This window comes from Falco naumanni, chromosome 3, assembly GCF_017639655.2.
Source record: "Falco naumanni isolate bFalNau1 chromosome 3, bFalNau1.pat, whole genome shotgun sequence".
Taxonomy (NCBI): Eukaryota; Metazoa; Chordata; class Aves; order Falconiformes; family Falconidae; genus Falco; species Falco naumanni.
The window spans coordinates 94,120,067-94,146,634 of NC_054056.1; the positions used below are offsets into that span (position 1 = coordinate 94,120,067).

General features: G+C 46.2%; 1 protein-coding gene across 5 annotated transcripts in view; it reads right to left on the bottom strand.

Moving 5' to 3' along the window:
* Positions 1-7,221: 7,221 nt before the first annotated feature.
* Positions 7,222-26,568, bottom strand: part of NCALD (neurocalcin delta) — a 57,996-nt gene continuing 38,649 nt past the window's right edge. For 4 of the 5 annotated variants that reach the window (XM_040586733.1, XM_040586732.1, XM_040586731.1 and 1 more), the window contains 3 exons: positions 22,029-22,425; positions 15,053-15,158; positions 7,222-14,758 (listed from right to left, as the gene is read on the bottom strand). In XM_040586733.1, the coding sequence (XP_040442667.1) occupies positions 14,661-14,758; positions 15,053-15,158; positions 22,029-22,406 (582 nt within the window). In that variant the 5' untranslated portion in view covers positions 22,407-22,425 and the 3' untranslated portion in view covers positions 7,222-14,660. The remainder of the gene's footprint in view (positions 14,759-15,052; positions 15,159-22,028; positions 22,426-26,568) is intronic. The other variant, XR_005826872.1, reaches the window with a different exon arrangement.

The following is a 26,568-nucleotide window of genomic DNA, read 5'->3' on the forward strand; positions in this document are numbered from 1 at the left end:
GGTCAATACCAGGTCCAGTCCTGTGCGACACCTTCATTAATGTTCTGCATGATGGGGCACAAGCTACTTTCAGCAAGCTCGCTGATGACACCAAACTGGGAGGAGTGGCTGATAGTGGCTGACCAGAGGGTCATGCTGCCACCCAGAGGAACCTCAACAGGCTGGAGAAATGGGCCAACAGGAACACTATGAAGTTCAGCGAGGGGAAGTACAATGTCTCATTTCTGTGAAGGAACAACCCCAGGCACCAGTATATGCTGGGGCCACCCAGGTGGAAAGCAGCTCTGCAGAAAAGGACCCCCAGGTTGAACCAATGTGCCCTTACAGCAAAGGCGGTTGATATATCCTGGGCTGCATTACACCAAGCATTGCCTGCAGGCCGAGGGAGGTGATCTTTATTCAATGCTGGGGAGGCTACACCTGGGGTCCTGTGCCCAGTTCTGGGCTCTGCAGTACGAGAGAGACATGAATATACTGGAGAGAGTCCAACAAAGAGCTGCTAACCTAATGAAGGGACTGCAACACCTCTCCTGTGAGGACAGGCTGAAAGAGCTGGGACTGTTCAGCCTGGAGAAGAGATGGCTCCAGAGAGATAATACCAGTGTGTACAGATACCCGAAGGCAGGGTGCAAAAAGGACAGAGCCAGGCCCTTTTCAGTGGTGCCCAGTGACAGGACCAGAGGCAATGGGCACACACTGAAATGCAGGAGGTTCCCTCTGAACATCAGGAAACACTTTTTTACGTGAGGTGACCAAGCACTGGCACAGGTTGCCCAGGGAGGTTGTCAAGTCACCATTCTTGGAGATATTTAAAAGCTGCCTGGACACAGTCCTGGGCAACCAGTTCTAGGTGGCCCTGCTTGAGCAAGGGGTTGGACCAGATGACCTCCAGAGGGCTTTTCCAAGCTCAACACTTCTGTGATTGTATGACATGGGGTGTCCTGGGAACCCAGCTGGAAGCACTGGCACTAACATCTTTGTGAGTCCAGGGCACCTGGGATGAGATCCTTTCCGCACCTGCTCCAGCTGTGCCTTGCATGCACCAGAGCACTGAAGCATACCTGGCCATGCATCTTGCAGTAAAACATTTTCACCAACCATTTTATTCTCCACCATTTGACTTATCCTTTCAAACAAGAATCCAGGAGATGAGAACATCTAAGTAAGTGGGAAATTGCTTGGGAACACATTTGCCTCAGTGAAAGGAGGCTGCCCAAGGAGCGGTGGGGCAGCCTTGTCTTACTACAGCGTGGAGAAGTTCAGCGCTCCTGCCGAGGGCAAGTCCTGAGTGGGACAAGCTGCCATGCAAGAGCCAGCCCCTGAGACCTCTCTTGTGTCAAGCAGAGACCACGCCTGGGCAATGAGGAAGGAAGTGAATTCACCTGAAATGTCTTGGCTAGCAGAATGTAGACTTTGAGAGCCCAGCTTCCTCCAGCCCTTCCCCATCCCCTTCCACGCAAAACTCCTCCAGTTGTGTCTAGCTCTAAGAGTCTTTTCACAGCCATCAAAGGTTTTAAAAAAAGGCTTTCCCAGCGTGCTTGGCATTTTCTAATAATTTTGAAAAGTATTTGTCACCTGTTTGTTATACAGCAGGAGAGCCAGGTGCTGAGCACTCCATAGCTTGGTGACTATGAGTGACTAACCAAGAGCAGAAGAGCTCTTCCCAGATCCACTGAAAACCAGAGACCTGTACCCCTACCACCACATGCTGTTTGCCCTGATGATGGTCTTCAGTGCAGCCTGTGTTCCGCCACCAGCCTGTCTGCAGTCAGCACCATACAGCAGAACCCAAAAGTTGTATGTATAAAATAATGCTCCGTGTGTGTGTGTGTAGATATATATTTAATGGCAATTGTGGGACTGGCTGCAGCTTGCTGGTGCTGGTGAGCTCGCAGCCCAAGGTGCTGCCCCTGCCACTGTGGCTCCCCAGTCCAGCAGGTTTTGAGGAGTTTCTTGGGGGCTTTTCCAGGCCCCAGGAATGCTGTCTGGATGGGGAGTGTGGGGTCAGCCAGGACTAGCTCCCGTGGGGGTCTTTAAAGTAATCACTTTTCCTGGGCACTGCCTGTGATGGATGTTTAATTGTGTTTTGTAGGAAGCCATTTTACTGAGTGGCTTTTAAAATGTGCATGCTTCAACAGCCGAGTGGGTGGAAGTGCCCTGTCTGCGAGGCCGTGGAGGAACAAGGAAAAGCATGTCAGCTAATGGCAACTGCTGCACCCACAGCGTGCTCAAAGGCTGGGCTGTTTCTGGTGTGGCCAAGAGCTTACAGAACCACAAATCACAGAATGGCTGGGGTTGAAGGGTCCTCTGGAGATCAGCTGGTCCAACCCCCTGCTCAGGCAGGCTCACTCAGAGCAGGTTGCAGAGTTGCATCCAGGTGGGTTTTGAGTGTCTCCAGAGAAGGAGACCCCACACCCTCTCTGGGCAGCCTGTCCCAGTGCTGTCACCCTCAGAGCAAAGAGGTTTTTCCTCCTGTTCAGGTGGAACCTCCTGTGCTGCAGTTTGTGCCCGTTGCCCCTTATCCTGTCACTGGGCACCACTGAAAAGAGCCCGGCCCGTCCTCCTGACACTCGTCCTTCAGGTATTTGTATGCATTGATAAGATCCCTTCTCAGTCTTCCCTTCTCCAGGCTAAACAGGCCCAGCTCCCTCAGCCTTTCATTATCAGGGCGATGCTTCAGTCCCCTCACCATCTTCATAGCCCCCCGCTGGGCCCTCTCCAGTAGTTCCCTGGCTCTGCTGAACTGGGGAGCCCAGAACTGGACGCAGCACTCCAGATGTGGCCTCACCAGGGCAGAGCAGAGGGGGAGGATCACCTCCTTCAACCTGCTGGTCACTCTTCTAATGCACCGCAGGATCCCTTTGGCCTTCTTGGCCATGAGGACACACTGCTGGCCCATGGGCAACTTGCTGTCCTCCAGAACTCCCAGGTCTTTCTCCGCGGAGCTGCCTCCCAGAAGGTCAGCCCCAGCCTGTGCTGGTGCGTGGAGTTTTTCCTCCTCAGGTGCAGGACTTTACACTTGCCTTTGTGGAACTTCAATAGCAAGGTGATTCACGAAGGTCTTTTAAGAAAAACTGAGCAGCTTCTAGGAGAGAGAAGCAAAACAGCCCTCCTCTAGCTCTTGACTGCATCTTTAGGTGACTCAATAGGACAGCAAAGCTGTGCTTTTCAACACCTTCCCAAGCTCTCGGCTCAATTTGTGCTGCTGAAACCAGTGCTAGACTCCAGAGCGTGCTCTTTCCCAGACAGGGCCATATCCAGGGCTCACAAGTCAATCAGCCTCAGGGTCACAGCTCCCCTCCTCCCCGAGGCGGTGGGAGGGACAGTCCCTGGCTGCTGGGGTGCCACAGGTGCCAGAGTGCCTGGCGGTGGCCATCACCTGAAGCCAGGCTCTGCCTGGAGTCAGTACACATCCCTGCCCGGGCACAGAAGCCCTGGCCTCTGCACAGTGAGATATGGGCCAGCAAAGGTGGCAAGTGAAGGGTTTTAGCATCCCTGTGCAAATAAGCAGCTCATTACAGCCCTGCCTTTTTTACACCTTAATGCTAAATCATATTATGGCCCTAATGGAGTGGTGAGGAGAATGTATATCACAGAGTCTGGCACGCTGGAAGCTGGTGTCGCAGAGCTGGTTTGGAGGTGCTCTGAGCACGCAGGGTACCTGGATGATATAACTGATGCCCTACCCAGGCTCCAGCCTGCTTCAAGCCTGTATTAATGTGCAGCTCCACAAGCAGGCTGGGTGTTTTTTTTCACTCTCGAGGAAATAGGCACTGGTTTCAGTTACCTTCCAGCAGGATTTAAACTACTTTTATCACCCTGGTGCTAATCCCAGCTCCACATTTAACCTAGGTAAAAGTTTGAGGAGCTTAAGAAGCATGCACAGGGGTACGAGCCAGCCACCGCCAGAGCCCAGCAGAGGCTGGCAGGAGCCCCTGCTGCTCCATGAGCCATGCCTTGGAGCCACTAACCACAGCTACCACACTCTGTGGTCCCTCCCCACATCCTACCTGACGATGTGCTAGTCATCCGGGGATAAAAAAAAAATGCCCTAAACCTGGAGAGGGATTTATCTATGGCAGGGAAAGCTCCCATCAGCCAGCTAAGCTGGCCTTTGCCACTCTGGAGCAGCAGGGCGCTCAGCCTTGTGATGCCCTCCCTTTGCTTTGATAAACCGCTCGCTGTTATCTCGCCCCATAAAGTCACTGCTGACTTTAGCGGCTGGAGGAAAAACTGTATTAGCAGTGGAGAGCCCAGCTGTCTGCAATGTGCCAGCGCAGTGCCCACACACGGCTTAAGCCCTTGCTAAGCCCTCCAAAGTGGCTTGCCTGGCTGCTGCCTCTTTGCCTTTGGTGGTGAGCAGGCTGGGGCTGAGGACAGCAGGCAAAGGCTTCTCCAAGGTCTGCCCTCCACACCGTGGGGCTACCTGAGGCTTTAAGGCTCCGCTGTGAAGGGAGTAACAGCACGCGGCACATCACAGCTAGCTGCAGCAGAATGTTTATTAGTAGGAAAGAACATTCAGGGGATTTCAGTAGGAGAATTTGTTTGAACCATTGGTATCCACCATACATTGGTTTTCATCAAGATTGATCAAGGTTACATATTTATATAAGAAAACAAAATAATTCATATTTAGGTGCAATCAGTAATTCCAGTATGAAAAAGCACCATGTCACAAAACAGTTTACAATACAAAAGTCTTCAAAATCTAACATTTAAAAACAATATTTGTTCAACGGTAATAACAATACAGTAAAAAAATTCTTATTTCCCTTCAAACAATACTGCTTATATATTTTGGCACTGAAAAAGAAACTATCACAAATGCGCCTTTTTAACCACACAATGCTGTTTTGTGAGTGTCTATATAACAAGGGAAACCATGCTTTTGAAGTCAGTCATTTTTCCAGGTGCAGTTTATACTGCTTTCTCCGTTAAAAAGAAAAAAAAACCTAAAAGACAAAAAACTCCTAAGCTGCAGCATGTCTTGTATTTTGGCCCAGGACACGATCTGGAGAAGCATCTCTCTCAGACTCAATTTGTTGAGTAAGTCAGCACTGCCTGAAAGGCCGGATCCAAGCCCCTCTTCACTCTCCAAACCCAACAAGAAACATAGACCTAAGCCCCCCCAAACGGTCCTGTCTTTTAGGGACTGACCCCAAGTTCTTGCTGTATTAAGCAGCCCAATAAGATTTTGACCCCAAACTTGCCGCTCAGGGTCTCCTTTTCCTTAATTGCTTGGTTCCTCCAAGTTTTAGTTAATTAATTTTGAAGTCATTTGCACAAATGGTCTTAAAATATGAAGCCATCGGTTTTGTCATGGTATAGCCCGCAGTCCCAAGGAACGCTGAGTGTGCATGCAGTGAGCTCAGGGGTAAGGAAGCCTGACCAGGGGCCAGCGGTGTGCCCCGCGTTAGGGGACCCTGCTCCCAAGTCTCCTCCTGGGGCTGGGACTGACACACAGCGGGAGGGGGAAGCTTGAGTCTGAGAGAGGGAAAGACAGAAAACTAGACTTTTCAGGAAGAATTACTTTCCACTCACAACTGACCCCTATTAAAACAAGAATGCAGGTATTGTGCTCCGGGTGAAACGCCGGTGCCTATGTGCAGCTATGACGGCCCTTGAAAAAGACTGATTCTAGCGAACATGCAGTCCTTGGTGCTATCTCTAAAAGCTGAACAATAACCAAAAGAAAAAAATCATTTTAAATAGTTTTTACATCTTACATCAAAGATGTCACTACAAAAACACAATAGTATCACACACTAATTAGAACAGTCTTAAAAATGCAAACCAATGCTGGTAAGACTCCCGTACATTCTGCATATCATATATACAGAAGAGAACAGCTTCTCAAGAAGAGAGGACAGCTGCAGAGAGATAATCTTCTGGGTTTTTTCTGAGTACATTGCATAATACAAATACATCATCAGCATAAGAAAACTTTACTCTGACACTAAGAGCTCGAAAAAGGTCCTAACTGGAAGTTAATAGCAGGGGGAATGGTGCACGTGCTGGGGGGCGCAAAACACAGACACAACCCTCCGCCAAATTCTCTGTTTCCTCTGATGGCCCGATCGTCTACTTCCATGCTACTGGGTAGGTTTAACACGTCGCTCTGCAAAGCTCCCAAAGCCTGCAACAGCACAGGGCCAAATCCCCAGGGCGGCAGCGCACCTCCCGGCAGCCTTTCCATGGGCTTTGCCTGGCTGAGAACTGTCTGGAGACTCAGAATATCACCAGATGAGCTTACAATAGAACTGGGGAGAAAAATCAGCACACCACGATAGCTACAGGCAACTACACACAAGACACTAGCAATTCTAGACAGTCATAAGAAAAATATGTGGACCAAATTCATCTAATTCATAGTCATCCCTCTCCTTTCTGAGTTGTAAAAATCTTCCTCAGGATATGCAAATTTGCTTACAAAGCATTCATCTAGAGAGGTACCTAATTTTGCCAAGACACAGGATATGCTGAACTCCGTGCTGCTGCAGTTAGTCTGCCTGCGGTAACTTGTTTAAGGTTAGATTGGGTATCCCTACTGTATGCTGCAATGTAGAACCAGTCTGATTCAGAGATGAGAAAGTTCTCCCTGTGGAATGGTCGTGGACTTAAACGGGAACTGGACACTTGGATCCGTTCAGCTTTTGGCCATGGTTTAGCTCAATTTCTTAGTGTCTACATCGAAAATATCTGCCCAAATTTACACAAAAAAATTGTCACGGTTTGACCCCAGCTGGCCACTAAGCCCCACACAGCTGCTCGCTCACTCCCCCACCAGTGGGATGGGGAAGAAAATCAGAAGAGTAAAAGTGAGAAAGGTCTTTTCCAACCTAAAAGGTTCTATCATTCTATGAAAACTTGTGGATTAAGATAAAGACCATTTAATAAGTAAAGCAAAAGCCGCACACGCAAGCAAAGCAAAACAAGGAATGCACTCACCCCTCCCCAGGGGCAGGCAGGTGTTCGGCCACCCCCAGGAGAGCAGGGCTCCGTCACACATGGCGGTTACATGGGAAGACAAACACCATCACGCCGAATGTCCCCCCCCCGTCCTCCTCCTTCCCCCAGCTCTATATGCTGAGCACGGTGTCATGGTACGGGATATCCCTTTGGTCAGTTGGGGTCAGCTGTCCCGGCTGTGTCCCCTCCCAGCTCCTTGTGCCCCCAGCCCACTGGTGGGGTGAGGAGCAGAAAAGCCCTTGGCTCTGGGTAAGCCCTGCTTAGCAGCAACGAAACCATCCCTGTGTTATCAGCGCTGTTCCCAGCACAAATCCAAAACAGCCCATACACACTGCTGTGAAGAAAATTAAACTGCATCCCAGCCTAAACCAGCACAAAAATGTATAATTATTTACTTTTGCATCCATCACATCATTCACTTAGCAATACTTAAAAATCCAAAGCATCAAGTACCTGTGTCAGAAGAGGCTGATATTGGTCACCTTGGGTTCAAGAGTGAAATAGAACTGAATATACAAATATTAACTACAAGACTGCTCAGACAGAATTGAAGTGAGCAAGTGGAAGAGACAAGCATATTGAAATGCAGTTCGATCTGTGTCCTTGCAGCAAACGTGCAGACAAAAAGAATCCCTCACATATAACAAAGCACTTCAGTTTTACTAGGCACGGTGAGCCCACCTCGGCAGCAATTGCTCAGGCAGCTCTGCTCTTGTGATCATCAGGACTTTTACTAGCATGAGTTAAATGACTGGCAGGTCTGAATCTAAGAGGATCCCCCCCCCAAAAAAAAAAAAAAATCAATCACAAATGCAACTAAAACACAAATAAGGAAATTAAACACAAAATACCAAAGAAACTTGATCTTGTAGAGCAGTCATGACTAACATGGAGCACAACATCCTTAGTAAGCTTCCTTAGATCCTTATCAGATTCAAACTCTGTTTTTGTTTTTTCTTTTTCTCCCAGATACTAATAAAAACTATTTGGTTGCCCTGGAGATGGGAATAAACTAATACATAAAAAGGTGGTGGTGGTGGCAAGGAACTGCAAGTTCTCCCCTGAACAACTGCCTGGGACCCATTAATCTTCCCTCCGAGTGCAGCCAATTAACAGCACAAACGAAGCTTAGAATTTAAGAGGATTTTCTCAGGTGGGTTTACTAATTACCATCATCCCATTCAGTGGGGGAACATGAGGCCAGCCCTGAATACCACTGAAACCCCTGTCCCCAGGGAGGAGAAAACCAGAGGTCACACCCTTGACACGTGCTTTTGACAGATGGCAGGAAGAATCTCTGCCTGACATTGCTGCGCCAAAATTATCTTTTGGTCCTCAGCATCTGGGTGCTCCAGGCGCCATTGGGCACCGCACACTGAATGGTGACGCACAGGAAGATGCTGCTTCTGCCTGGAAGAAATTAGCTCTCTGTGGAACCGACCATGGGAGCGGAGGGTGAGCACTGGTCGGGTTCAGTCTGTGGTGCAGTCAACAAAGACATACATGATAATGAAAACCACATTGTTCCAGAGGTTCGCTGTGTTCTTGAAATGTTTAATACTGCCATTACTTAATAATAGGAAATAAATAGTGCAGCTGGCAAGGTACACACAGGAGGGCCGAAGGCTGGGAACCAGATCAGAAGCTGTTCCATTTAAGTGCATTGAGCCTGGCTCCTCCAGATCTCAAGGGCTGGCGTTTGTTATTCCTTCACACAGCGGCTAAGGAGGGCAACCAGGAGGTGGGCGCAAAGCCTCAGAGAGCCAGACACCCTGACTGCCTCTCTGGGAAGGTGAGAACACCCTTGCTATAAGGTCAGGGCAAGAGGGGAAGATCTGAGACATTTTTCAGCTGCACAGTAAGGGAACACTACAGAGAGGGTGGCCGTTGTGTGCTCTGAGATCTGGGAAGCACTCAGCAGGCTGAGTAAGCTCAGATGCCATCTCTGTGGTGGGACACAGCGTCCCCAGCCCCAGCACACAGTGACATGGGGATGAAGCGAAGCAGCCCAGGAGGTCCTATGGGCTGGGCTGGTGCAGAGGAAATATTCTGTGCTGACTATCGATTGCTAAGGGGCTTTTACCTTGTGAATTCAGACCCTGATCTAAAGGCAGTGATGCCTCTTACAGTTTTTCATTTCCCTAGTCTTTTGACATTTTTCACTACAGCCCAAGCTCTTTTTTGCCTTGTTTATTGTGCATTAGTCATCAATTTACACACAATAGCTTAGTCCCAACTATACGTATTACAATAACACGACCTGTGGGAGCAATGAGGAAATCAAATCTGTACGTTGCAAAAAGCCTCTTACATCTGGCCTTTCCAGCTGTTACTTCTTAAGATATGGAGAGTGTATCTGAAAAGCTTTATATGTTATCCTGTGAAAATCCCCACCCCTGAAACAGTATGGATGATCTGGAAGCAACAGCAGCAAAAGCTGGGCTGGAATAAGGGATGCTGCCAAGACATCCATGGTAGCCAGGGATGGTTTCTGCAAGGGGTGAAGAGATTGACTTTGCATCTGAACAATCATTCTACTGCTCGGAATGCCAGAGGCACCTAACGGCTTCTGCAGCCCCTTAATGATAGTCCCGATTTCCCATGTCACTGCTTTCCATCTGCATCCCAGTTTACCAACCCTGCTGCTTCTTCCCTCCATCTGCTTAAAACACAACTGTTCTTCTCACTTTCCTCAGCCTGCAAAATGGCACCTGGGCCACAGTCAGATGGAGCTTTCCCTTCTTGTCTGCCATGACCAGGAAGAGAGCTCCTGCGGGTGACGTTTTGCCCTCAGTTACACTTAGGAAATGCCTGATACTCCTCCAGGGAGCTGTTTGTTTGACTTCTAGCTGGGGCATGGCAAACAGCTCTGTTGCTTACAGGCAAGAAAGAGCAGAGTTATTCTACCTCTGCAGCTGCATGTTCATGCTGAAGGTATTTAAAAGTGCGTTTCGTCAGCGCCGCTGACTGAATATGCAGCAGACAGAGCTGCTCAGCTAGGAGGTGCCATTTCTGGTCTAGCCCTATCTCAGAGCACATCACACCATGAGCCTGACATATCACTGCTTTGTATCTTATCTGCCTACTGCACAGGCAATGGAAAACTCCGCATGCAGCTCTAGGTGTTGCTCGGCTGTCTGGCGCTTGCCAAGTCCCTCTGCATTTCTAAGCACAAGTTCTGCCTGTGATACCAAGGAAACTGTCTTCCCCCACTTTAAGACTCCTACGTGAGACACCGCCTGGTAAGACAGAGAGCAAAGAATGCATCCAAATGCTTGTGCAAAGGGCAGGTGAAAAATTTTTCTCCACCAGTCTTGCACCAGTTACCTGACACCTAACTCCTGAGCCCCCGGACCGCCTTGCCAGGAAACGGAGGGAGCACCACAAGAAAGAAAAAAGGAGGTGCTGGCAGTGGTGGGTGTTCAGGAGGTCTTGTCCAGCTCTCCCCTTTGCTTGTTTCACTTGGTGCTTGCACACTAGGCTTCAAAAGGGAATGCTTTTGAAGGATGACTCCTTTATCCTGACTGTGCTATATTGCTATCATGTTGCATCTTCACCGGTGCTGCTAAAAAAAACAAACAAAAAAAAGAGTGCTTTAAAAGAAGGGAGACAGCTGAGCTTAGGGCATGTTCTGAGTCTGGAGATTCCCTCCCCACTGCCATGTGTCCCCAGGGACTTGCCAGTTGTCACCGTGTTCCCCGGTTCACATGTACTGAGACATGTACAGCCACAGCCAAGTTATCATCTTGGCTTAGTCTGCGGATTAGGGCTCAACATCGAGTTATCACAGTTCACCTAGTTTCCATGAGTCAGCCGAACCGAGGTTTCTGCCCATGTGTGTGCTTCCAGCCCACAGCAAATGCAAGGTAATGCGTCTTAGCTTGGCCTGCAGTGAAAGAAAATTAAGCTAAGCCACATTATTGCACCGGTTTGCCACCAGTGAAGAAAGCACACGCTGAAAAGCCCTGGGGCTCAGCCTCCGGGAGCAGTTATTAAACCATGGGGACTCGGTCACATGTGACCACTTAGTGTACTAGACTGCGATACTTCTGCACATAGACCTCATGCAGCTACAGAAGTTACAGAATTCTGGCTAACTGTTTTTAGCAGTAGTGTCTAGAAAAAGTGGAGGACATGCTTTATAACAGAGCATAACAAAGGACAAAATGCCCCGACAATAAGACAAAAATCCTGCAAACTCCTAAGAACAGCAAGAGAAGCAGCACAGTTTTGTGTACCTCAGGAGTACTCACTGCTGTGAACTCACAGGGCTTCAAATAACGCTGAAACATAGATAGTCCCTCTCAAACCTTTGCTCACAAAACCACGTGCATGCTGGTTTTATAAGCATTATGTCCCTTTTCTCTTCCCAAAGCACCCTAAAACAAAGACAGACTGCTGCAGACTGCGCAAGCCATAGTACTCACTTCCCATCTTCGGGTCTGGCAAGCTGACTGGGAATGCCAGATAAACGGGACTGGCATTTTCCATGGATTCAGTCTACATGTGGGATGTACTCATTAATTCACTTGGACAACATGCAAGTGAATGTTACCTCTTTCACATGCATCTAAGACTGGAGAATGCATCTATGAAATTGAGGTGATGTGACACAGTATGTGCTGTCTGCCATCCTTCATGTAGGGAAATACTCCTAACTGATGGCTTGAAAGTGTCTGACTTGCTGTGCTATTTTTTACAGGATAGGTCATTTTGTCTTCAAAAGGTTTACGAAGGAGTTATGATCGCAAATGTGAACGGCAGCAAAGCAGAAAATTCCAATCCGAGGCGCAGCACACCACTGCTGTCCTGCTGCACTGCGCTTTGCGGCTGTTCCTATCACAGCTCCAGCTACGGATCACTTTTAAAATACAAGGAGAGGCAGAGAAAGAAAGGGATAGTTAGTAGTTTAAAACAATACCAATCATCAGTAGTAGTCAGGTAAAGGAATAACCTTAGTTCAGTCTGTAAATGTTTATACAATAATCTTATCTCCAGCTATGTCCTCTGGAGCTGTAGGCTAATTCTTATTCTTTCCAGATTTTGTGAACTGTTGGAAGAATTGCATCTCCGCTGGCCGGGGGTTATATCACGGGCTGTGTTTTCAAACATGCGTTGTACAGTATTAACACGTGAAGCAAGTCTGGCCCCAAAGCCCCAAAACTACTGAGCGAAAACAGCGAGATTAGGTTCTGGGCCAGAAATACCTTAGAAAACTAAAAAGAGATGAAATGCAGTCACTTAAATAAAAGGCAATGTTTTAAAAGTTGCAGTCACATGCAGAAGATGGAACTGCAGAAGGTATCCAAGTTCACTTTCAGTAGATGCCAGCTTCTGTAGGGCTGGGCTGCTCTGGGTCTAGGTGCCTGCACTGAGCTGGTAGGTTACAAGTTTGGCCGGGTTTTTCGAGCATCGCTGAGCCCTGCCTGTGCAGTGGTGGTGACGGAGCACCCAGGAGCAGCTGGGGCAGTGGGACTGGACTGGTGCTCAAGAGGGAACATGGCTTTCAATATACATGAGGTGACGGATATGGGAGAGAGGGCCAGCAGCTCCCCAGGTAGAGGAAAAAATGACCTTGGAGAAGGTAGGCACAGGCTCTCCTTCAAAGAGATGCCCAGGATGTCTATGAAGATCAGGGAGAAAGAGACAGGGAACATTTCCATCAACTGGAGGAACTGGTGCAAGATTTGCCAGCGATGCTTGTAACAGCTGAAAGTGCTGGGTATCGAAATCTGTTTGTGCCTCTGGTTGGGCCTCTTTTGCTTTCTCATTTTCCCCCACACATCTATGCTCAGTATTTTGATTAATATAATGGGAATATATCATCAACTGGATTTCTTGATCATTTGAGACAAAGGTGTGTGCCTGAAGACATTTATTGAGTGTAATTAGCCACTCATAATAATTATAGTACAACTGATTAGCAATGTTAATTTCAATTTATTTTTATTTTGTTTTAATATGCTCTGCACTTCAGACCTGGCAAAGCAAATGGCATGGAAAAATTAAGTCTAGGATTTTTTTCTCTCAGTTATTGTACATGCTAGCTAGTACTCATAAAAAAAATATTCATACTCGGCTACTTATTCATGACTTCTAATTAGTACTTAGCTAATCATCATCTGCAAAGCAGACTTATTTTACTTAGTTTATTTTAAATTAAGGCTACTGGGGATTAGCATCTACAAGGTCACTTGACAAAATGCCAACCTTGCCTGTCAGACAAAGGTTACTCTAACGAGCTCACGAATTCCCAATGCCGTGCACTGCCTACATGGGTACCTCTCCAACAGGATCACAGAGCAGACTTTAGCTAATGACAGATTAATGCCAATTTAGTCAGCATAATGCCTCCTGTGGCTAAAGCTTTTCCATTGCAGCAGCACTTGTAAAGTCCCTAAGAAATCCCACGTATGTGTACTAGCTTTGCATACAGCAACTCTGACCAAAGGATAAAGTTTTGCAGCAGCAAATTTCAGAATTCCTGCATCTAGGTGAAAAGATAAACATTCAACATTTCTCTCAAGAACTGATCTTTTTTTTGTTTTAATTTTTATATATATAAATATACCATAAAGCGTACCATTTCCTCATTTCAGTACAGATTTTTTGAACTTTACTAAAATAAATGAAATATAAATGCTACAATTTTATGTCTAAAACAAGGTTTGATGATAGCCTTCCCCTTAGAGCAGGCCCAGAAACTCTGTTAGCTATGTGGAGAGAGACAAAAACACCCCCAAAACTTCATACTATGCAAGAGCATTCAGAACAGCAGATGTGCCTCAGCTGCAGCTGCTTGCAGGTGTCCGTGAGTTCCTCACGTGAATGCCCACTCTCCTTAGTAGAAACTGCTTTATTACTACTAACCTGAAAATTTCACATTCAACATGTATCTCCCTTAAATTCATTGTCAAGACCCAGTTTTCCATATCTGTGTCTGCCTTTGCTGAGCCCAAACGGTAAGAGGTATCGTCAGTTGTGGATCTGGGGATCAGGATTGCAAACTGCTGAATTTTCAGATAAAGCCATGTGAAATCAGCTACTGTAAACCTAGTAAAAAATGTCGACCTTTGTTTTTTCCCTTCTGCTTCACAACCTGGAAATTGTTCACAGCATTGAAACAATGAGGCATAGGAGCAGAGGTGCAGCGACACACCCCGCACACGTTTTGCTCTTCTGTACTTTTTCCCGATCCTGTCTTTGACCTTAATTGGTGTCTCCTGGACAGGGGAGGAGGTTCCAGGTGAATCCTACTCCACCCATCACGACCTCTTTGGTTCAACCTCTACTGCACCTTCAGGTCCTGTGGGTGAATACTTAATTACTAAAGCAGCAATCTAAAATCTGTCAGTGTGTCATGCTGCCAAAGGTTTTGTTGTTGGTTTACTCCTTCTCAACACCTACTTTCCAAAACAGACATGTTAAAAAAAACAACAAAAAAACCAACCCCAAAACAAAATCTTTTAAACAGTGATAACACCACAATATCTGTTTAAAACAGTATTGCCTGCGCTCTGGACAAATTGTTAAGAGCAATTCAGCATTCTTATAATTAATCCACAACAAAAGAAGCTATAAGATGCCACAAATGAAGGCATAATTGGCCATACAGAGGCAACACTACCATGAATGTTGTTTGGCAAGGAAAAAAAAAAAAAGCAGATACATAATTCATCCAAAGAACAGATTCAGAACTGCCCAGCGCTGCTGGGATCACACTGCAGGAGACGGACTATGGACGGATCACTCTTGGCGCCTCGGATGAACTCTTCCAGAGAGAGCTTTCCTAGAAAAGAAACATGTTTGCTTAGTGCACGTGGTGGTCACAGCACACCTGCCAAGCCTCTGGACAAGCATGGAGGAAGGAAGCGGAGGGACCCCAAGGAAAATCCCTGGGAAAGCAACCCTGCAAGGCAAAGCCCTGCCTGCCTGCACCCCGCGGGCTGTGGGTGGTGGTGGCTTTGCCTGGGTGGCTGAAGGAGGAGTGGTGGTTTTGAGGGGTTGCCCTGTGTGGGCAGGACACCCCAAGCACCCAACATGAGGGCAGAGAAGGCTGCCCCAGTGTCTGGAGGATGCCTACCATCACGGTTGGTGTCCATCTGGCGGAAGATCTTCTCTGTCCTCTTCTCTGGTGTCGACTCATCTTCTGGCATCTTCATTACAGAAGAAACCATCTTATAGATTGCCTGTGTGATACGACAGGAGCAAAGAGCTGGTAAGAAACACATTAGCTTAATGCAGGGGTATGACAGAAATAGGCAGAAAATATCCTAGAACATCGGCTCTGGATGCTGAAGGTGGACGGGTGGCACCAGTACATGCAGCTGTCCTCTTCAGAGGGATGCTCTTTTGAAATACTGTGCTGCCTTATTTAGTCATGGCCAAACACAATCTGGGTTTGGACCGAGGTTGTATTTTTCCTTATCACAACAGTCTTCAGATGAATTTATCGCTTGTACAGCATGTTAGGCACTGGAGGCTTCCAGTGCCTGGGGGAACAATAAGACCACTGAGGTCTTGTCCTGAACTGTGGTGTGTCTCCATGCTTCAGCCACCCAGGCTCCATCCTCACCACCCCTGTCCCCTCACCCTGCCTTTGCTTTCCTCCATCTCCTTTCTTGCTTTTCTCCTTGCCTTGGTCAGCATCCTGCCTGCAGGGTGGGCAGTGACTCACTCCCTGCATTTGCCATGTCTCACAGATAATGAAGACTTGACCGGCAAGGAGGTGGCCTTTTCCTTGAGGGTTGGTGTGTGTACACTGCTGAAAACCCCATTCACATTCGTTCCACAGAGAACAGATGTTCTGGTCCCACATGGCACTGGTGCCACCCATAGCTATTCCCTACACTGACAAATCCATTAGTCACATATGGTGCTAGCCACCCCTAAAAGAAGGGTGATGTTAATTTTAAAACAAGGATGAGTAGTTGTCTCTGAACTGGTTATCTGAACATTGCCTGCAAATGTGAGCATGCAGTACCAGTAAACAAGTGTTTTTTGTGTTAGATATCTTTACAGTGCCACACAGCTGGGAGAACAGCAGCAGGCAGAGAGCTACAGGGTGGTGGCCTCCAGGGACCCTCCCGGAGACCTCCAGGAGAGGCAGCACATCCCAGCCCACGGCAGCGCTGCCCTGGTCCGACCAACTCCTTCTGCTTCCCACTGCAGTTCATTGGCCTCTGGCTGATGGGTGCTGCACTGGGCAGTCACTTTGCCCCCCAGTCCTGGCCTGTAGATGTGAATTGCTTTCTTCCACAGATTGGAATTCTTGTTTCCCAACCAACACAGTGCCTGCAGTGGTCAGTTGTTAACTTAGTACAGGCATGATGGCTTTAGCTATTTGTTCTCTGCTTTCTCCTGCCCTGGGAAGGGAGGTCCTTGGCGCAAAGCCAGGATCGCTCACTGGATCTCCCCTCTCCCCTTTTCCCTTTCATGAAGGCACTCCGCCGAGCACGCTCCCATCATCCGGCCCAGGGTCCCCAAGGGCTGGCTGCAGGAATGTAACAGCAGAGATTCACCAGCTGGAGGATGCCACTAAGCAGCACAGACATTTTACACTCACACAAGGAAGCAACCACCCACTTGGCCATTTTGCTGGCTTCTTCTCCACCAGCAGCTCACCTTTCACATCTCCTGGCCTTTAAATAACTTTAAACAAGTTACATCCCGAGAAAGGCATTTGTCTGTTTAATTAATTGTTCATAGATTATGCTCAGTGCAGTCAGACATCTGCTCCCTCAGTTATATCGCCAGCACTGTGGCCGTGGATTTTCTGCTCTGCCCTCCCGTAAGCCTGTAATGCTGGCTATGGATCCAAGCAGTGGAACAGAGGAGACTGTTTCAGGATGAACAGCTGCTGGCTGAATGGAAAAGTGGTGGGCACCCTTTTAATCATTGACTTCATCGTCATCATCATTTGCACTGCGGGAATACCCAAAGGCTCCCAAGAGAAGTAGGATGCCAGAGTATCGGGCAGAGCCTCTGTATAGCCAGGGATGCTGTCCACACAATGACGATCATCTGATAACCAGGAGAACAGAAGAATGGATGAACATCCAAGCACATGAGCATAGGGATGAAGGAGCTGGGGGAAGGAGGCAATAGGGGAAGGAAAAAAAGGAGAGGGTGGGCAGTAGGAATTTACACCTTCCTCATCCTCATCAGCATGCAAGTCTTGCAGGGGTCAAAGCAGAGATGAAGCTTATAAATCTGCCAGTGTTTAAGCATCTTAAGCTGTCTGGCTTTTGTCAGGGGTAGGAAGAGAGGCTGAGGGGTCATTCACTCCGGGTGAGAGGACGGCAAAGCAGAGAATCTGTATTGAATGTGTGGGAGGAATGCCCTAGACCGGGACTGCAGGCATGTTTACCCTGATCAAAGTAACCATAGTAAGAATATGCAGATTTTAGGACAAAAAAAAAAAAAAAAAAAGCAAGCACTTCAGGATGACTTCATCCTACAGGGTCCTTTTCACAGAGGCATGCGAAGGGAATAACAGATGAGATATTCTAGGAAAGCCAGATGGGAATAACATAGTAAGCATTCCTTTCATGCTGAAAATGGTTACTCTGGACAAATTCTTATGGCCTTACTCAGAAGTTCAGTGGGAAGTTTTCCTAAAGTAAAAGCCAGCTAAAGCTGATTAAGAGTCTTGAGGCTTGCCCCATATTAATGCAATGCAGCTACACAGAGCTCTTTATTGCGTGTTTGAAAGAGCAAGCTTTGAAAGGAAGCTGGTTTCATGCACTAATTACGTGGAGCTGGGCTGTACTAACCCCGGGCTCCAACCTGGGACCAAAAGGCTGCAGGAGCTCCACTCCACGTGGAGTATGGCTCCTTGGCCTCACAACACTTGGCCTGAAAGCCATTGGTGGCATTCAGCAGGAGAAGGTTTGGAGGTTGTTGTCTATCAGCAGCTGCCTGAGTCAGGGCAGCTTTTGCAGGTGGACTTCTGATAGAAGGGCTCCTTACAGCTCCATGGTGTCCCTGAATGCCACCAAAAAGTTGTGCCTCCAGAGCCCTGTGTGCATCACTGGAGCAAGCACAGGCTCCAGCTTCATCTGAACCGGCTGGTTCCCTGCTGAGCTCTCCTCTTTGATTTTCCACCTGGATGTGGATGAGCAGCAATAGGTGATTTAGGGCAGATCTCACCCCTTTGCCCATTTGCACAGGTTTTGCCCCCAGTCGCTGGCTGCCACTGCTGCACTGGGGTCAGAAACCCTGGGGGGGGGCTGCACTTCCCTGCTATACTTGGCAAAGTGACAAAGAGCTCCTTATGGTGATGGCAGCAATGACAGCACAAATTTTCAGTCAATGCTTTTTACTCTGTTGAAATAAATTTTGACAGCTAAATGTCTCATGAAGTGAATAATTGGCCTGAAAAAATTGCTTTCCTCTCAGTCTCATGGGGATTTTTGACACTGTCTTCACTGAAAGCCCTATCAGCTTCTGCTTCTTCCCATATCAGCCTGTGTTTCTTTCTGGCTTACAAATAAACTAGCGAAACCAGCAAGCGAAACGTGTGTGCTTTGTTCGTATTAAACTGAAAGTGTTATTCTTGTTTCTCAGCTCACTATTCTTAATATACCTTATGACTCCATATGGTGAAAAATGTATCCTTAGAACAAGGTTTCCATCTCTTATTTGAACTCTTATTTTAAGAGACTCTCACCAAATATGTCCCATTCCAGCAAGGGGAACAAACAAGGCTCTTCTAGCTGGTCTGCAGCTATTTTTGGGTGGACTGGGCTATTTAGATTATAGGTAAACATATGGGAGACATGAAAAGCATTTCTAGGGGAGAAGAATCTGAGAGGATCTGTGGTGAGGTCTGTTAAGAGGAAAGTCTATGAAACATCTTCCCACAGTACTCTGCAGATGTGCTGTGCCCGGTAGGTGTAGCAGCATCCCATGGACCTCCTTGCATTAGGTTCTGCAATCGTCAGCCCACCACTAAAGTCCTTCAAGTTATGTGATCCTCCAAACTGTGCAGCCAGCTCCATGTGGATGGCTCATGTGTGTCTCTAAGCGAGGCTTTTGGGGTGCTTGTCTAGGGGAGGGTCGTGGGCAGGCATGGTGAGTCTGTGTTAGGCCATGTGCACATGGTTAACAGAGCTTAAGGGAGTGCAAGTGCTTTGCCCTCTAGTCCACTGCTTTGCAGAGAGAACTGGCTTCAAAAAGCTGTTGTGGGCCATTCACATGCGTCTCCTTGGCCGCTAGCCAGTGACTAGGTGCTCCTGTGGGCCATGAGCCATCTTAGCCAGTGGGTCCGCTGTTTCAGTGCTGCTGCTGCTGTCACCGTTACTGCAAACACCTTGTTGCCACTGTCGAGCAAGAGTGCGATACCTGCATCGCCTGCGGTGGTGATGGGTTAGGCCAGAGCATGAGAAAGGAAATGCAAGTAACCACCAGCACAGCAGTGAAAAACACTACAGAGGGAGGACTTTCAAAGCACAAAGAACAGGCTGAAAAGGAAGAAAAGCGTGCCTTGCCCCTATATTATTTAAGATACAGTAATCCCACAGTAACACAGACAGTATTTTTCTGTAAGACTAAGACTTGTAGATTGATGGTGTTTCTTTTAGCATTCACTTTGATGTATTGTCTCATGCAAAAATCCCAATGAAAACATAATAAATCCTGTTATATCAATATGCTAATGTATGCTAGATACGAGTCTTGTAATAGGTTCCTCTGAGACATGTATCAGAGATATAACAGAGTTCTGTTTTTCACTATCAGAAAGATTGTGACGGCTGAGGGCCCCCAGGAAGACATTTGATACAGAATCCTGTCTTTCCATATTAAAAAATAATCATCTTTTATAAATGAAAGTGATAGTTGTTAGCTGGTTTTTTTTGTAAGTCTAATCACTCTACATCAAAGGAACCCCTCAATAAAGCAAGAAAATGTGCTCTCCTACTTCAGTTTCACATACCATCCGAACATGCTTCCAGAGACTATGCAACAAATCCTACCCTTGTGGTACAGGGAGATCACTGTGATCATAAAAAACTGGAAGAAGAGAACAGGGTGAGATCTACAAGCATGTTGCGTTATGAGAAGCTCCATCACAGAAAGGGCAGCTTTCCTGATTGGAAAAACTGCTGGTGGTTCATGGCATAGAAGGGACTGTTGCTCAGGCTTATTGGGCTGTTTAAGGTCTTAATTGCTTTTTATGTGGCCCCTAAAAATGTGAGGTGAGAGTAAATGAGACAAAGCATTGCTCAGTTGAGTTCCAGGTGCAATCTGAAAGGAGGATAGAGCCAAACCTCCCAAGCAGGGCAGTAGGAGGGCTGGAGTGCCAGGCTGAGGGCTTTGTGCAGTCAAAGTGTTGGTCTGGGCTGGATGTACAAACTGACACAATGTCACCCTACACTGATCCCTAAGCTGTTGTTTCACTTGATGATGGCATCATGGTTGAAAAGGACAATGCTCGATTTGGTACCAATATGAATGTGAGGAGGAGGTGGAGCCTTTCAGCCTCTAAACATGCTGGTGAGTGGATCTGGGGTAACAGGAAAAAGCTGCCAGCTTTGCTGATCCTCGCTTGGCTTGCTACGGAGAATCCAGCCACCGACATTTTCATTAAATTTGATATGAACGCATTTGTGGCCTTGTTCTCCCTGTTTGTAAATCTTCTGGTCTGGGGAGTTTGTGCTGCTGTTCAGTGCTGAGGCTTTCCAGGGCTACAGGAGAGCAGCAAGGGGTCCTGCGGTCCCTGGGGCCTCTCCTCCTCCTGGAGAGCAGGCATCCACTCAGGTTTGCTTTGTACTTTGTTAGTTCTTTTGGGATTCTCTGTGTTTTCTCATAAGGAGAAATGGTGCTAGAAAAACAATAACTGACAGCCTGTTTACCCTACCCAGTGGAGAGGAAGATGTGTAAGGAACAGAGTATGTTCTAATGGAGATATTCCATGGGGTTTGTCATGGCACAGAAACGAATGCAACCCTGCTCTTTAGTGCAGATACAGAACCCCAGGGTAGGGGGATGCCACAACAACCCTACATTTGCAGCTGAGCTTTGTATCTGGTCATGCTGAAGCAGGGCCAGGGCTGGTGTTAGCTGCTGCTCCGAGGACACGGGAAGAGCCCCGGTCAAAAGGCAAAGGCACCACGTGTCAGGCTGACTCCATACACACAATTTGCCATTACAGCCTGTAGTTTGTGTGTTGTTCCTTTCCCTTGATTTCCAGCACAAATACGTCTGAATAATACAGTACATAGCCAGCACTTCAAGATTTCCAGCGAAAGAAAGGATCTTGATAACAGACTTTTTTTTTTTCTTTTTTTTTCTTTTAAACAGCTCTGCGTTATACAGTTTCAAGCTGTGTAAATATACTACTATGTCAAGAAATGTTTTAAAGCTTTCAGTAGAGTGATGTGCCTTAAGGGTAAAAACATGTTAGAGGAAGCCAAAGTGAGGTGGGACTCCTACTAACACCACAAGAAAACACATCCAAAGAAGCCAGGTATGGAATCATTGTCTACCCAGATAAGGTTTGTCTGTACTAGCAACTTAATATGACAACAGCTAGTATGATATTAAGTATGCAGACCTGACTGGAATTAGGCAGGCAGACCCCTTTTAAAATATGTGAGCTGGTTCTTCATAACAGCACAATTTCAAAGTAAATGTGTTTCTTATTGTGGAGGAAGCCTGCCTTCCTTTAAAGTACACTACCTGGTTTATATAAGATGCCTATTTGGTCCAACTGTAATTAATTGTAATTAATTGACTGTGATTTCCCAGAGGACAGAATCACATTTATCTGCAGGTTAGTTGCTATGCTCCAGCCCAACAGAACTTCCAAGGGAGAACTTCCCATGAGACACGTTGCTCAGGAAAAACTCGCAATGGCTATCAAATACTGTAGTTCGAATTGTGACACGATCTTTGCCAAATGAAACAACATTTTATATTCAAGCAGTTATACAGAGAACCAAGATCATAAACACCCAAACGCTGCCAGATTTTTTCATTCATTGTCTCATTGCAATATTGCTTCACAATTTGCTTGGAAGGAGGGAGGCTGAGGGGTGCCTCTGAGCAGCACATACCTGCACGATTTCCAGCATCTCTGACTTACTGATGTAGCCGTTCCCATCGAGGTCGTACATGCTGAATGCCCACTTCAGCTTTTGCTCCAGTTTACCTCTCGACGTTACACTCAAGGCTATGATGAATTCTCTGAAATCTATTGTTCCATCTCCATTGGCGTCAAAAGTGCGGAATACATGTTCCGCAAACTTAGAAGCGTCCCCATAAGGGAAAAAGTTCCCATATATTTTTTTAAACTCCTCCATAGATAAATGTCCACTTGGACAGTCTCTCAAGAAGCCTTTGTACCACTCCTGGATCTCGTGTTCTGTAAAGTCTGTACTTTCTAGCAAATCTTGCATGACTTCAGGGCGTAGTTTGCTGTTTTGCTTTCCCATATTGGCGTCAAAATGTTACCTGCAGGGGAAAACCAAACACATATGAATTATTATTATTAATTATTATTATCTATTAGCTTAGAGGCTGTAGAAAAACAGTATGCTTGACTCTGAGTTTACTAATGAGAGTTCACTCTTGGGAATCAATTGAAACTGGACGGTGCCCACCACTAGGAGTATACTCTGAAAAAACTAACAAGGCCTAATCTACATGTTGATTATATTGTCTTTTTGCAGCCTGGAGAACTGTAATTACATTGAATTTATTGCCGTTTGCCTTTGAAATCATGAGGTAAGCAATGGATGTTGCAAGGTGTAGCTGACAGCAGCTGTGTGTTGCAGCACACTCTCCATCCCAGTCAACCAGTTGTCTCAAGGACCTGACCTGAATGAGATGGATTTCTTTTTTTTTTTTTTTTTTTTACCTCTGGTGGAAACCAGGTTGCTACAATGGTCTAGGTTCACTTCGTCTTGCTCCAAAATGGGATCAAGGTGCATCTGCAGTGTACACTGAAAACAGGAACTCCAAAGCCCTTCTAGATACATCTTTATAGCCAGAATCAAATAAAGCAACCCAGAAGATGCCTCTCTTGTTTGGCATGGACCAATTCCTATATTAGTTCAAAATGCAGATGAAATCTGAAAAGATTTTATGAAAGGTGGATTCCCCTACCCCAAACTATCGCCGTGTTTTTTAATTCTCCCTGCAGCCAGAAATCAGATCTATTGCTAAGTAATAGTAATGTGGGTGGTCACAGCTCTTTGAAAAAAATCTCTTTAAATAAAAAGAGGAGAAAACAAAAGTACCCAGACAACAAAATTGGAAATTCGTTTCCCTTAAATTAACCATTAAGAAATGTTATTGGACACAGCTGCTGTTATATCACCTTAATTATATTTTATTTAAGGCAAGTTGCTACAGATTACACTGTGCAGCAGATCTACTAATGATTGATGCCCTTTGGGGTTTAAGATTTGGAGCCTGAGTGTGTTGGCTGCAAAAGGCAGCAGCATCAGCTTTACTGGAAGCTTTAGCATTATACCTGAATTGTGGGAAGCTGTTCTGTATCGACAAAAACCCTGAGAATGTATCTTGCGAATGACAGTCACAACTAAAATCTGATGTATGGATAGCTTAAGTAGAATTGCAAAACAATCTATACAAGACTTCCACACTCTTGTCAGAATGGAGTCTCTGGGCCGCAGAGATGGATTTATGAGTAGTGCCTGGAGTGGCTAATGAGCATTCAATAAAATGCTTTTTCTAGACCAAAGTAATACTTTTTAAAAATGAAGAATAATACAATATCATTACATGTCAGAAGCAGCTAGCGAGAAATGTACCACCATTTGAAGCTAATCTACTGTCTCTTTGGCATTGGGAGGAAGAAACTGAGGCCCCCCCGGGTGATGCCAATTGTTTCCTGTAGTAAGAAGCTCCCCATCTCCCCAAGGTGAATTTGAACTCCCCAAGGCAGCTAGAGGAACCACTCATTAATCTCCTGTGTTCTTGGATGGAAAAACCAAAAAGATTTATTTTTCAAGGGTCAAATGGTGAGATCCATCCTAGATCTATCTGTGTGTCCACAGGATCCACTGATGGATGTCTAGTAACTAGATGTCTGGTCTAAACCCACCGCCCACACAGCTGATGGAGAATAGGCTCCCCTGTTCACAGAGGGGAGGTTGGAAGGGGTGAGGAGTCCTGCCCAGTGCGACCCCCTCCACCTCCTGACCATTGCAGGGGTCTGGGTGACTAGCTTCATCCAAACAATGTCTTTTCCTCCAAAGTGTCTCCAAAACACTTGGAAAGTGGAAGATGCCACCTCAAGCTAATTTTTTCTATTGCCTTTCCTCCTTTCCTCCCAATCCAAACATACTGTACAGTTTTCAAGTAAACCAAGCTCCAAATACCCTGAAATTAGCCAAAAAGTCCCTGTTTTATAGGCCTGGTCTGACAGCTGCTGAGGCAGCTGAAGGTTGCGTTGCCTTCAGTGGGTGTTGGATGGGGTCCATTATAAACAACCTGGGAATTAGTCGAGTGAACGGATTACGTCAGGGCAGCCAGACGGATTTGTGTCAGGCAAAACAACATGAGCAGGGTCTGCCAGCGGGATGGAAAAGCAACTGGACAAGTGAAGTGGCCAGGCTTAGTTTAAGAGTGGCACCAGTTTAATACAAAACAAACCAGTAAAACCCCCAGAGCAGGCAGCAGCCACCCACACCCATGGTCAGCAGCTATTCCACAGCCCAAGGGCTGCACACTTTTCAGAGCATTAGTGTAGAAAGGGAAGATACGTGACTGATGTGCAAAGCGCCTGCGGTAGGAGCGAGCTGGCATTAGCGATATAAGCGGTTGCTGCTTTTTAGTATCTCAAACACTCGAGAGCGCAAAACTTGGCTTGCATGCTGCTGGTCCAGAATCTTGTGAAAAATCAAGTAGTGAGATAACACACAGGCAGTGGCCTTCAAGAGGCAGCCAAAAAGAATGTGTTTCAGACCCCAAAATGATGCCTTTATAGTTGCACATGGCTGCAGGTGCAACATATCTTTGCCGAATAATAAAAAATTCAGAGTAGCTGGAGGTAGGTAGGAGCAGAACATCACAACCAGAAAAACCTGTGTTCTCCAGGCAGAAAGGGAGAGCTAACCATATGTGACTTGCAGCAAGGGGTTGGAAGTCACAGCTGCTGTGACGCCAGGCAACACAGTCAAAACCAGTCAGATTATTTCTGAGTCCACTTGTGATGAATTTGTATCATGTTCCTTGCCCTCCAGATTGTTCCTTATTAATAGGTGGTGTTCTAGGAGCCATAACAATGGGATTTATTGTGCCCATTCTATCAACAGCAGATCAAAATGGTTTTGCAGCCCAAGTACAGAAAATCCTTGAAGACACTTGAAGATCCTTGTAATCATTTTATACACTGCTGCCTGCCTCTTCAGGATAGATTAGATTATGGGCAAAGTACAGTCTGCTAAGGGAATGTCAGCTAACAATGACAGCAATACATGCACAGAATAAACCAAAATTGGATCTGATTTTAGGCATTTTTTCACATTTTATCACCTCTGTAGATTTCAAATTTTTAATAAATGATTGAATGTTGAAATTCAGCAAGTAAATAGTTAACGGCAATCGCAGTGGCAAAGTAAAATATTGACAATAATGAGAAATGGATGTTGTAGGTATACAAAACAAAGACAAATTAAGCATTTAATGATTATGTTTAGTTGCATTTCTACAATTTCTTCCTCTGATACAATGGCGTTAGGCATAATATGTATGAATGACTTTCTATCTGACGTACAAAAATATTAAGGTCTTAATCTGAAGGCAATATTGTTTGGTAAAAGAATATGATGTGTTTATGGCTTGAAGGATTGATACCATTTCAGCCAACAACCACAGAAGACCCGAAAGGAAAGCATTGCTGCGGTGTGGTTGCTATGGAAAGAATATCTGTTCACTGATTATTGTACGAATTGCACAAGCCCTGCTCCATAAAGTAAACACTTGAACTTGCTCTAATCAGGTCTAGGTGCTAAGTTTTTAAGACCAGACTGAAGACAGCTGTTTGACAGACAACGGGCTGTGACAATTCAGCACCTAAGAGAATAAATAAATGAAACAGCAACTGACACCACACTGGCTGACTTTCCCTGCAGTGCAATATATTGTTTGCAGACAGGACATCAGTGCTGTTACAGCCTTCTCCTCAAACAGGGAGAACTGACCCAACAGAAAGGCAATGAACACTTATTCTGTCATGTGTCTCTTGTTAGCGGTTTGCTGCTGCTCATTTGCTCGATCTGAAACTTTGGGATAAGGCAAACATAACTGCCTGTTTAAGCAACAGCCTTGCAGGAGCTGGGATGCTGCAGCAGCTGAGAGGGTGCAGCTGACCCATTGCTGTGTGAATGCAATGCAAGCATCGAAACATATTTCCTTAAAAGAAATCAAATTCATTTTTTCTGTTAGGGGTTCGCTATAATAAGCAAGTGCTAGCAACACATTTCTAAGAACGCTCTCACTCTTCAAACTTTACACCCATCATATAAAGACAACCCTTTTTTTCTTTTCTTCTTCTTCTTTTTTTTTTTTTGTGTGATTGAGCTCAATCTGCCAAAGACAACAAGACATCTTGATTTTAATTCTGAT